The 13,824-nt window shown below is 31.0% G+C and overlaps 1 protein-coding gene across 1 annotated transcript; it reads right to left on the bottom strand.

Annotated features, from left to right (window-relative positions):
* Window positions 1-2,189: 2,189 nt before the first annotated feature.
* LOC148278195 (protein takeout-like) lies at window positions 2,190-13,286 on the bottom strand. The gene is made up of 4 exons (XM_088231783.1): window positions 13,268-13,286; window positions 4,714-4,960; window positions 2,358-2,488; window positions 2,190-2,194 (listed from the first exon to the last, which is right to left on the bottom strand). The coding sequence occupies exons 1-4, from the start codon at window positions 13,284-13,286 to the stop codon at window positions 2,190-2,192; spliced, it is 402 nt and encodes a 133-aa protein (XP_088087909.1).
* Window positions 13,287-13,824: the final 538 nt, after the last annotated feature.

Below are 13,824 nucleotides of genomic sequence, written 5' to 3'. Positions count from 1 at the left end.
AATTGCTAACACCATTCCTAGAAATAATTATATAATCAGAAACTAGCTATAAAAATCGATCAAATTTGTACGGCGTTCCCATACGATTCAATAATTTTATGAGATTTTTTAGAATTGTTAAATTTTTAAATACTTTTTTATTTGCTTCTCAGCAATTCTGTAAGTGCATTGATTTTTTTCTTCCCCCTATCCTAATCTGATGGCGTATAAGGCACTACATGGAGCACCATGTCCAACGTTCCTTAATCATATGTTGCATATGGAGGGTGATCAGCTTAACGCTTTAGACACTAGTCCAGGGACAGTAAAATGATGTAATATAAATATGTGTTAACGAAAAGGCGGACTGTAAATGAAAATTGAATTTTATTTAATTTTGTTATTGGGGATTATTTGAGAAAGGAATAGGTACATGGAGTGGATACCTACCTTTAATATAATCTTAATGTTCTTCAATTTCTGGCACTGGATCACAAATGAACTTTAATATAACAATGTTTTTCTCGACGCGCGTCGATTCCAACCACTTTTTATCCGATATGTAAAGTAAAAAATGTTGTTTTGTTTTTGTTCTAAATCTGAATCTTCTAATTTTGAATGTCTTCTATCTTGATGTTAGGTAGGTACCATAAGGATGGGTCAAGGAAAGGATGGGAGCGAAATGTAATCGGCCAGGAATAGTATCGATAAATGCTGTTATTTACTTAACAAGATGGATTGCCAAAAATTAAAAAAAAAAACCTTTCCAACAAAGTAGGTAAATGCCCCGACCACTGTCCTATGACGCCGATATATCCCCAATAGATTTCGTTTTTCAGGACTTGTACCTGAGAGTTAGTAGCCATCGATTCGAAAACGGTCGTCCAGGATTCTGGTTGGATTTGACACACAAAAATGCCTCTTCATCCCTCAGGACACAGACATTTAAAAAAAAAACAATCATTGTAATACATCAGTCAAATACTTTCCCATTAATTAATATAATGAATTACAACAACTGGACGACACACAATAACTGCATCTATTTTTATTACTGAATTGTTAATTTAATTATTAATTAAACCTGCTTAGCTTTTAGATTTCAATGCTTTAAATGAAAATAAACACATGCACGTGCTACTTACAGAATAAATTGAAGCCATAGAATAAATTGTCCATGTGGAAAACGGCAAATCCAATATTAAGGTCCAAATGATCCTTGGAAAATTTCATGTATGTAATCCCGTTTTTGCTTTGGACTAGATTGTATTCAAAGACGTAAGAAATTTCTACATTTGCTAGAAAATAAATTGTACATGCATAAGAAATAATAAAAAGAACATTTTAATTAATCTAAATACTATTTAACTCCACAATCACTTATAAAAGGGCCTTACTTATAAACCTGGTATAGAGTTACGCCTAGACATTGTGGCAAAATAAGGATAAAAATACCATTATTCTACCACTATAATAAAGATTGTATTCCCATCAGTATTCTATCACTATACCTAGGCGTAACTTTTTGCCAAGTTTATGAATAAGTCCCACTATGTTTGACCAGTCATAAATTTATGGTCGAAGTTTTTTCGTGATAAATGTTTCTCCGTATAAGAGCATTTTCATTGTAGGATACATATCGCACCTAAACGATAGTAATGAGACATATTCGAAGTTGCCGTCTCTGAGTTAAGTATGCAGAAATACTCCAGACTATGTGTTATTTTCTATTCGCACAAGTAACGACATAATTTTTAAAAAGATTTATGTAGCCTTAAAATATACGTATAACTCTAATTTTAGATAGAGGCACAGTGATCATTGTGCCATTGTTATTACTAAAAATATTTTTATCTTGTTATAAATGGCACAAGTGAGTGAACAACATGTGCCTTTGTTTTAGTTATAGCGCAGGTATGTGTGTAACTATTCTCCAGTAAAAAATATATTGTAATCTGCACTGTTATTTCCAGGGTGCGACGTATAAACGTCGAAATGTTACAATTTTCACTTGATTTAAAACGACGCAGTTTTTTTATAACATATGACGTTATGTAATAAGATTTGTGAATTTATTTTACGGCAGGGCCTCACTAATTAACATGTTAGTAATACCTATGTATTAAATCAATTGGTACAAAAGGTCACTTTTTATTGTGAACTTTAAATAAAAAAGATTGGGGTCATTACAAAAACAAGACAAAGGCAGATCATGCTAATAAAAGAACACCATGGGTTTAATTATTCTTCTAAAAATTCTATTGATCTGCCTGTATTTCTTTGTTCAAAGATTCCAATAATTGAATTGTTAAATTATTTATCTTTGGATACTATGTTAATTTGTAAAAAAGTGTGATTATCAAGTTTAAGTAACTTACTCAGGGATGTGTTAGAAGGTCCACTTCCGCTTAGAGGTAAAAAAAGAAAGTATCCTGTCATCTTGTAGTAAGATTCTATATTGAGATCTCCGGTCAAGTTTGCCAAGAACTGTTGGTTTTTAACATCTATCCTAAAATAAAAAATAAAACTTTAAGAGATAACTGAGGATTGGAAAGTATAAGAAGTTAAAGCTAAGATTGAAGCTTGCACGAAATTATATAACACCATAACTCCAAAAAGAAAGCGGACATGGAATTTGTGGGTATGTTTTTAAAAACCCAACAGCAAATTATTATTCTGAAAAGTGCGTCAGAAGAATTTCGGGTTTACAGTAGTTTTTGAAGCAAATTCTAGTGACAACTGTCATAAAAAAGTGATTCGGTTGGCTGGATCATATGTGTATATAAAAATTAAGGATGCCTTCCAAGAGCCTAAATCACGCTTGCCTTCTTTGGAAGACATCAGGTTTTTGCATTTTTATGTCTTCTGACAGCAGTTTTTGTGAGAATAACAGAACTTAATATGAAAGAAGTTAATACCAAAATTATTTTTATAAAACATTAGATTTGCAATTCAATAAAAATAAGAATACATGTTTGCTTCATTTTTTCTCTGCTTTAGTGCTTTGACAATACAATATTATTTACTTAGCTATGTAGACCATCAATACAAGTATTTAAAAAGCAGCTTTTTTTTCTCCATTTTTTTATTTCTTAACCTAACGTTATTGATAACATATTTACTCTAATCGTACTTTATCAGTACTTTCAAAATGATTTTTTTTTTAATTAAAAAAAAAATACTTGTTCTATTTTCAGGTTTCAATGATCATCGTCCTATGTCTAGTTAGAACAAATAGAAGTTAAATACATTACGTACAAGCGCTACTTATGCTGTAATGTTTAGTACTTAGAGTAATAATACGCCACCGGCTTATAGAGCCGCAGGGATGAAAACCATTATATTATTATCAACTGCGAAATTAGCTACAGTTTACCGCAATACCATATGTTTAGATCTTTTAAGAGTAGATTTCTGAAGACATTTTATTTTTCTATTAGGCCTACTAGAGTATTCTGATTATGTCTTATCGCGAAAGCGCATGAATATTTTTTTGTATGACGTAATTAATACTAACATTTTTTTTGTACTTGAATTTAAGTTTTAAAGCTTCAAATATGTACTTTTGCCTTATCATTATTTTTAGACTATTGTATCATGAATAAGAAATAATGTGTATTGTGTTTGTAACATTATAAGAGTAGATAAAACAGGGCGCTTTAAGAAAAATATATTTGTGTATTACTTTATTTCTTTGAACAATACAATTCGTATGTAATGCTCCTTATTTTTCGATTTACTGCGTAATACTTTTTTATAAAGGAAATAGAACTTTCTCAGGTTTGGAATGACGCAGTTTTGTTTTAGAATAATTTGTTATTAACTATGGCGTCTTGACGCCGGCCATTTGTTTATAATAAAAACTAATCACTAAACGCGGGCAGATTGAGGCGGACTGTAGTCAGAATTAAGAGACAGTGGAACGTTTTAGTTTGATCAGTGGAGTGTGTACTAACACCGTTCCCCCGCGGGGGTAGGCGGAAAGGTTAGAACGCCGTATCACTCTGCGTTTGTATACGGACCTCGCTTCTTCTATTTTTATAATAATAAATTTACTACCTTGGCAACACTAACGAAATTTCCATTTTGTTTCTTCGACAATCAGACAGACGGAAAAATAAATTTATTTTTTAATAATGCATTTGCTATTTAAACATTCGTTTTCTAATTAGACATGAAATGTGATACCATCCTGTTTCTTTAAGATCTTAGCAGTATTTCTACACTTTAAAAGGACACAATACGGCATAGTTGAATTAACCTCAGGAGTTACGTACTGAGCGACGTCTACAAATAAACTAATGGGTCAAAACATAAACCTACTCATTTATGAGTAGTTTAGTCTCTTTTTGTTTGTATGTGCGTGTGCGGTTTCTGGACTTTTCCTAATTTTATGATAGCTTTCTTATTTTTTTTCTAAGGTCTACCTCTACATATCCGAAAACTATTTCTAAGACCTAGGGTTTTTCTATCGGTTTTGCTTGTACTTTTTGACCGCGTGGTGTTTGAATTTAGGAATAAATTCAGTTACAAAAATCCATTTCCGATATGGTATTTTATATAAATTAAGTAACTCTAATTTAGATTATTACTTTATTATTAATTTCTAAAACTATATAACTCTTACCCCATTCATACGAGTCACCGGGATATTAATTCCATAATCTCTAAGTGACTAGGATGAAGGGTTTTTTTTACTTTTTTTAAAAACAAAACGTTTTTCTACACACTCACTTAAAATCTTTCACAGTTAGACTTCCCAAGCCAGTCACAACACTGTTGGAAAAGAATATCTTCATCCCAGTGAATCTTGTCGTCTCAAAGGCGGCAGTATTGATTTCCTTCACTTCCAGAGGATCTAACCTCGGGTTCCCCCTCACAGGATCACCTCTGGCAAATATGGCTGCTCCAGATCTCGCCTGTTTCAAGGCGCAGTCGTTCAATTTGGGGTCTGATCGGCGACATGCTTTCAAGTATCTGGCTAAAAAATAAGAGTTTTTTTATTTTTTTCAATTATAGGTGGTTTACATGGTATGCTTTGAATGTAATGAACATTGTTTTATTATTGAATACTCAATCACTACTAATGAAACTCATGATAAATAATTGTAAAAAAGTTATTATTCAACGAACACGGCCATAAAACAGACAATTAACAAACAAACCCGCCAATGGGAGATGTACTTTTCCAGCACACTGTTTGTGTTGCTGAATAAGTACTTAAAATGTAATATCTCTTAAAACAATACACATCTCTGCTGGTGAGCTTATGAACTAAGCCACAAAATATTTTTCAGTCTACACTCACTTAGAAGGTTGCAAAAATTCTTACCCATTAATACTAAATGCACCCTTGTACAAGAATTACTACTACCCATTTTAGATTACGCTGATGTTTCCATGACTGATTTAAGATGTGAGCAACTCGATAAACTTGAACGACTTCAGAAAACATGCATAAGGTACATTTTCGGTCTTGGGAAATATGACCACATTTCTGATAATCGTAGGCGCCTGAAATGGCCAAAATTAGACAGCGGAGAGACTATCACTCCCTCTCACTTCTGTTAAATGTACTTCATCGCCCTAACGCTCCGATATACCTGCGTGAAAAATTTCAACGCTTATCAATTCATGGTTTACTTCTTCGTTCTAATTCTCAAGGCACTCTCTTAATACCCATCCAAAATTCCTCTTTCGTCTCTAACTCATATAGTGTCCATACGGCTCGACTGTGGAATCATCTCCCACCCACCATCAAAGATGTTACTAAATTATCTCTGTTTAAAAAACGTCTAAAGAAACATCACCTTTCTCTTCCTAAATGTCTTCTCCTTTTTCTTTTTCCTCTTTTTTCTTTTTTCCCATTGAGTAATGGTTTTGATTTAAAGTAATTTATAAACAAATACGTTTATTTCTATTTTTATATATCTTTAGCTTTTTAATCTTTTTTTCTATCGAATGTGTTCTGTAACTTGAATTATAAAAATAAAACTTTTATTTTATTGGTTGGTTGTTTGGAAGAAATTGCCATTTGGCAATAAGCCTGTCTACAAATAACATTATGTACAAAAGTTAAAGAAATATATACATTTTTTTTAATTCTTATAAGTGCTGTTTACAGTGGATACAAAGCATTAAAAAAATATAATAAAATGAAAATAAAAATATCCCACATATGCATAGCCTGATTTACTGATTTCAGTTTCAGATCAGTTTTACGTGACAGCACGATTGTACGTACAAAATTACACATTCATACAAAAACATACATTCATAAATACATACACATTCATACACAATACGCGTGTGTATTTACAAATACATATATGCATACACATGGACATATAAACAACCATAAATGTATGAAAAATACATACTTTTATATAAAAAAACAAAAGTAAAACACATGTTACTAGCAATTTAGCTGAAGTAATCAAGGGCATCTCTTTCATGACCCACTTTTTTGCATATTTTTTAAAGGTATGATAAAATTAACTTATCATGTCTGTCATGTCATAAGTAAATGCATTATATAATCAAGGAGTGAAGAAAATGTCATTTTTTGTCTTAATCTATTTGTACTTTTAATTATTTATTTAATAGTGAGTCTAAATGTGAGTCTAAGACCAGTTCAAGATCTAGTCCGCCAGAGATTGGATTAAAATAGAAAAATCAATTACAATAATAAACCCACGTATAAATAACTGTTCGTCGATTATTGTTTATGTAATGAAAGAGAAATAAACGTTTTTTTCTTTAAATAATATAAAAACACTTTAATTCTCATTATTAACTTGAATATTTAAATTTTCACACAATTTCCTAAATTTTGTCAACAACTTGTGCTGGAAAAATGGAAATCGAATTGTTATAGAGTTGGATTTGGGCCTTGGACTTTTGGTCCGTGAGCCCATATTACTACCACAGGACCACAACCTGGTTTATTTATATTATTTTTAAAAATCTACTTTTACAATATAAGGCGACGAGTGTAATATTCGAAACAAATGTAAATTCAAGTGTAAAAAAATGCATACGATTATTGGGTTTCTCACAGTAAAGTAAAGAATTAAATATAGTGACGCAATTTTCATTTGTATAATAATTAAAGAGAAAGATCAAATAAAAAATATAATGAAATCTCAAAACTCGTTGTAAAAAATGTAAAAGAAAAAGTCTCAGTTAAAATATTTCAAACCAATTTGAATAAATATAAGCTTTGAATTTTAATAAAATGTAATGTTAAGATGAGTTTTTATTTAATGTTTTGGAGTTAACTAAATAAAACAAAAATAAATAGATAAAAATCGTAGATAAAAATGACGAATCACAAAAACTAACAGGTGGAAGAATTGAGAAAATACAGTGACGTATTATGACGATACATTCTCAAAATGGTAAATCCCACTGAGTCAAGTGATCACCTAAACTCATTACCGACAAATGAGTTCCTGTAAATGCCACGAAGCCTAAATTCCTATCGCAATTAAGATCTCAGACACTTTTGAAACAAATATAAATTCAAAATAAAGGTCGCTTACGCATTCCTTGTCCATGGGAATATTGTATATTATAACTAAAAACCATAAATAATAATGTGAATTTAAATGTCACAGTCAAAAAAGTTATTACAGACATTTTGAAAAAAACAACCAAATTGATTTCCCCTTTTGAATTTTTTTTTTTTAAGTAATTTTGTCTTTTTTGCTAACTATTATTACTATCGAAACATTTTCTCTACAAATTTAATACGAACTGAGCTGTAATTAATTTAGATCATCTATTTATGTTTGTTTGAGAATAGAGCAGTGTGTCATTAAAATAAAATTCCATGCATTCTGTACTATTGATAAAACTTTATTAAACCGGGTGCTTTGAATAAAACTATGTAAAAATTAATTAACAATAAATTTGATAACTCAGACAATTAAATGCATTTGGTTAAAAATGTACTTCAATAATAAAATACGAATTATTAAAAATGTATTGAATGTAACCAAATATTTATACATCACCGCCTATCGACTTTTATATATTTTCATTATCTTTACAGATATTATAAATAATATTAAAACTAACATATTACAACAGAGATGAAGAACATTTAAGAAAAGGTAATATGGAAGTCTAGGCATTTACAGGGCTTATGACCTGTCAATGGCTGGTTTAAGTGGCCACTTTACACACTGTGTAACATTCACCATTCTGCCCATATTTGAATATCTATATTCCTTCAATTCTTTCATCTGTTGATGTTTGTGAAGTTAAAGAGCTGAAACCTTTATTTATGCGGGTGAGATTCATCTAATTGAATTATTTCACTTACATACTAGGCAACGCCTGAAAATGTTATTTTTTCAATTTCTATACTTCTTCGTGGACCAGGTAATTTATCAACAATATTTTAAGTTTGTCCAAATTTTTGTAGACAAGGACTGGATTCAACTCCCTGAGGAACTGTTTATATTAACATATTACAACAGAGATGAAGAACATCCCAGGGAGTTGAATCCAGTCCTCCCAGGGAGTTGAATCCAGTCCTTGTCTACAAAAATTTGGACAAACTCAAAATATTGTTAATATTAAAACCATAATACCGTTAATATAAATAATAATGTATCTAATAAATGAGTTTCAAAAACAAATGTTTTTAACAAAAAGACATTTTTCTTTATGGTAAACTGATCTAATTGGACTAACTAATAACTTAACTATGAAAAATTGGACAATAAAACGAATTGAAATAAAATATATCATTCGTCGATATTATTTCATAATAACTGAAATGTAACTTAAAGTAGAGAGATGCGTAAAACTTTGATAAATATGCCTATCTGATCTCTAATCTCAAAGAACGCGTGGTTGAATGAATAAAAATACCACATTTTTTATTTCATTTTTATTTACATTGAGAAAATCACGGAATATCCAATTTATTTTCAATATTTTACAAAATATACACTTTAGATTTATGAAATAGGAAAGAGAAATAAAAAATTATGAAAAATGGACCTTCAAATTACAATTTAGAAATTGCCTTCCTAAGAGAAATCCCACTGTCATGAAATATATCGACATCCGAGGCGATACGATTGAATAACATGAATGCTATACCTACCGTCATAATCAGTGGCAGGTTGATTCTGCATCGTGGTAGATAGAACAACCTGTTTTGTCTCTGTCGGGGATAATTATCAGGGACAAATAGACCGAATTCATTCAGAATATCGGAATTATGTATGCGACCGCCAATGAGTTGAAAAAAGTAAACACCCAAATGAATATTTCTTCTCCCCAACAATAATTGGTAGCCCAGCATTGCTAGTATGTAGTCAGTCGGGAAAAGCCACGGGCAATATTACTACTTCCTGTGATACATATAACGCAGACATTTTTTCTGCACCCTCTCTATCATTAAGAAATATGTGGTTTCATTTGGCCACCAAATGATTGTACTAAATTTCAAGCTTTGCATTTGTACGACTTGCATTTGCATTTCTGGGTTTGTAAAATAGTGCATGAAATCTCGCTCTAGCATAATTATTGGGAACATACAAACTGATCTCTTTTAGTATATTTTGAGTATATATATCTCGAGAAATCAGCTTATAGAAATGTTTTTCAAGAAAAAATTTCGATGAGATTCGAGGGTGTTGTAATCCAGCATCCCTGCTTGAAATAATGATGGGTACAAGAATGAATAATTATTATTTATTTTAGATATAAGTATCACTTTTGAACCTTTTCTATTTTTAAATAATACTAGCAGACCCTTAAAGTATATACAATACTTTAAGAGCAGACCCGATAGACGTTGTCCTGCCCAAACGTTGGCTTGCCTGCTGTCATCTTGGAAAAATACTTTTTATCTACTTAGGTACTTGTTTGTGATCAAATCCAAAACTAAAAATTGTTGATATTCAAAAAATATTGAATTTAAGTAGGTACTTGTTTATGGTTGAATTCCAAAACAAATATTTTTTCAAATATGGCATTCTTATTGCAAACGTCAAACTCCGGTCGTCTCTCCAACAGAGTGGTGTACTCTTAGAGTATATACATCTATACTCTAAGGGTGTACTAATGTAGGATTATGATTCTTTTAAATGTATTGAATTTAATAATATTTTTGTGTTACCGAAAATCTAATATAAAGAAATAAATGGGTAGAAATTATGAGGAATTTAAGGAAAAAATCTGATTGAGATCCACAAAAAACAAATGCTGTTTGTAAACATTCAAAAACAAACTTTTTTTACTCAAAAAAACAACATCTTTCCATTTTTTTGCAAATGCATTCTCCTTGAATGCAACCCTGGTAGATCGATGAATAAAACATTTATGCTCCTAACTTTTTTTTTACATATTCGATTAAAAATTTCAATATCTACGAACACGCACAACGCAAAGATCTATATTTCTCTGAAAACCGCACGTAAATCGGTTAAGCCGTTTAGGGGGAGTACGGTGACATCACACGTACAGAGGAATTATATATATAAAGATTCTTTTTTGTATATTCTTTATTTATGCAATGTTAAACACTGTAAAACGTGGGAAGGTCTCGTAAAAACAAAGACACAAACTAAAAATTATAAATATCATGATATAATATATTGTTTTAAATATCGTGATATAAATATCATAATATAGCTGGTATTCCAAACGATCTCGCCGCCATAGAAACACTATTTATCTCATGTATTTACATGAATAATATACGATGTAAAGTGTTTTCTATGGCCACGAGAGCAATTCAGAATAGCACCCCTGGTGCCATAAATAATTTACATGTTTGTAATCGTCGTGTTACATTTATGATTGGAGCAATCTGAAAACAATGCGGGACTTTTCCGATATGTCTATACTAACATACTCGTAATTAGATAATTAGTATTCATAGGAAGCTTGAAACATTGTTAAATCACCATTGACTTATTATTAATACACATAGACACGCACTGAGCCCTCAAAAATTATGACAAGTTTTTAAAGTCGAGTTTTACTCGTCTTTTCAAAGTCAAGTAAAACTGTACGTGATATAACGTAAAACTGATCGAATCATGTAAACCCACGCACAGGCTTATGTGGGATTTTTTTCTTATCTATTATTTTTATGAAATACTTAAGATTATGGCAGCCACAGGACAGGATACGTTCCAAATTTCCATTTAATAATTTAAGAAATATTTTCATTTAGGATTAAATTATATAGTATTTTAAATTGATGATAGAATCAGTTAGTAAATTTCATTTCCAATAAAAATGCGCATTGTTTTATATAATTAAATTCATATGTGGTAAGATCTGTATTTCATTTCCAAACATCTAATCACATAAACGTTATTTTTGCAATTGATGTATCAATAATAAGCTTCGAATTCATTCGACCCTGTAATATTCTAGCATTTTTCCATTTTAATTTTTTTAAATTAATTTAGAATCTGTACAATAAAAAATAGGATATTTTTATTCGTTCGTTTAGAAATAATAAAAACAATAAGTCAGTAAAATTAAGTATTTATAAAAGTAACACCATTACACACCATTGAGCATAATATTATGTTAAAAGTAAGAGAATCTTGTAACGAAAAACTCCATCAAGTAAGTGAAAAATGTCAATGTCCAAAGTAATATTGTTCAATATAGAGATAGTCCTTCCAACGGGCATAACCATTAGCAAGTTGTTCCTGTAAATCGGAATGTGAACAAAGTCTATGTTGGCGCTGTCTAAGGTAATTATCCGGAACATAAAACCTAATGCTCCGCATAATTTCAGGGTTGTCAAATACACATTCCTTCTGGTCTTCGAACTGTTATAACCAAGCATACCCTCATTGTTACTTAGCCGGTGCCAATGGTTTTGTGGGCGGAGAATCGTGGGTTTGGGAAAGCAAATTCTAGTAAATTCTTTCAAATCTCAATTGACTTTTTATTTATCGATCCCTCGCGAACTTACCGTTGAAGTATGCATATTTCATTGTCCATAGACTGGCACCCTAAGCGTTAGACCGATCACCTTATCTATATATAAAACATAACTGAGATTATTGATTGATTTGGTGTTTATTTTGTAGAACTCCATATTTAAACTTATAATTAGAAATCAAACACTGATTTGAGTCTACTGAACACTTTATTTTATATTTGTAAAAATACAATTAAGTGTTCAGTAGAATCAAATCAGTGTTTGATTTCTAATTATAAGTTTATAACTGATATTCACTGCAGGCAATTTATCAATACCGTGTCCTATGCACCATCAAATAAGGATTAGGATTCGACGATGATGATAATAATAAATGAGTGCATAAAACTCTTGCTTTGCCTTATGCTTAACCATCCGTCAAATCATCAGAGCATCGCTACTTAATTTTATTCTTAAAAAACATCTTATAAAATAAATTACTTTAAACAAAAGTATGGAAATTCATTATACCAGCACAATTTTTTTATTACCTTGAGTTCTTATAATCTTGACATAATAATTATCTGAAATTGAACATCAGATTATGTGGAAAGACTTAACATAACTGGAATTGCAGCAATCTGTATTTTATATAAAGCAATGATTTAATAAAAGGTGTTTAGATAATAGTAATGGTACACGCGACATAGAAGTTAACAGTTATCTTTGGTGTTTACTGCATTTTTATTTGTTTGTGGTGATAGCTAAGAATCACAAAAATGGCCCTTCTTAGATTTTGCTTAATAATTGCAATAATTGCAGTTTCACGGCTTGATTTAACATGTGGGGATGCTCTCCGTAAGTAAAGTTATTAGTTTTATTTTAAACTACTACTACCGTCTCGCCATTTCCTGGTAGGAGTAGGCACATTACATGTCTTACCTGACGTACATTACAAGCTACTTCCACATGTCCTTGGGTCATGTCTACTTTTGAGAAAACCAGACTTGAGATTTTGGATTATCTGATAATGCCACGTCTTTTTTCGTCATCAAAGTCCTACGATACCATTTATTCCTGCCATTTGTATCTGTTTTGCCATTTTTACGCCATTCATTCGTTCTACTTGACAATTCGAAATATTATTGAAGTAAAAGAACTTTAAAAGATTTATTTAGCATTTTGCCCATAAATTTTGTAGTGTGATACAATCGGATGGGGTGGTGCGAGTAACACAGTTTTAAATAGTAAATATGTTGCACAAAAATCCATAATTAAAATAATACTCAGAATCCCAATACAGACATCTACTTAAGAAATATTCAACAAATCACAACTTATGACACCAAAGCAATTATACGCTAAAACAATACTCACATCCAGATTCAAAAGCCATTATTACTCAAATAAAAGACATAACCCCTACAATACATCACATACAAATAATATAATCGCTAGACCCTCAACACAAAGACAACTTAAACAAATACAAACTAATACCACTATCGGACAAAGGGATTTTGAGTATTATTCTATTTAAATCTTTAACCTACTTCCACTATCTATTAAAACAATTAATAACGAGAAAATGTTCAAAAAGGCTATAAAAAAATGAAAACTGGAACTAGGTAGAAGTAAAATGGATTGTCTCATTCGTCCAAACCAATATTGAATGAACTGCTTAACAAATGTATGGCATATGTTATGTTTTTTAACTTTCATTGTGCATTTTGTAATATAAATAATATCTACTGCTAATACTATCATGCCATTTCCCCGTAGGGGTAGGCAGAGAGAATGGACACATTCCTAGCTTCTTCCACATTCATACATTTTGTCATACATGCCCTTCGGTTCTGTCTGCTTTTGACATGACCAGACTTAAGATTTTGGTTTATCTGATCATGCCTCGTCTTCCTTGGTCATTATTGTCT

This window comes from Micrasema longulum, unplaced genomic scaffold (genome assembly GCF_059751315.1).
Source record: "Micrasema longulum isolate JH-2025_06_02 unplaced genomic scaffold, ASM5975131v1 h1tg000916l, whole genome shotgun sequence".
NCBI lineage: Eukaryota > Metazoa > Arthropoda > Insecta > Trichoptera > Brachycentridae > Micrasema > Micrasema longulum.
Note: the sequence above shows the minus strand (reverse complement) of the source record. Positions and strands in the feature narration are given on the sequence as shown.

Coding starts and splice junctions, on each gene's coding strand:
- LOC148278195 (XM_088231783.1), bottom strand. Junction 2,489..4,713: donor CTAACTGTGAAAGATTTTAA/GTGAGTGTGTAG, acceptor TTTTTATTTTAG/GATAGATGTTAAAAACCAAC.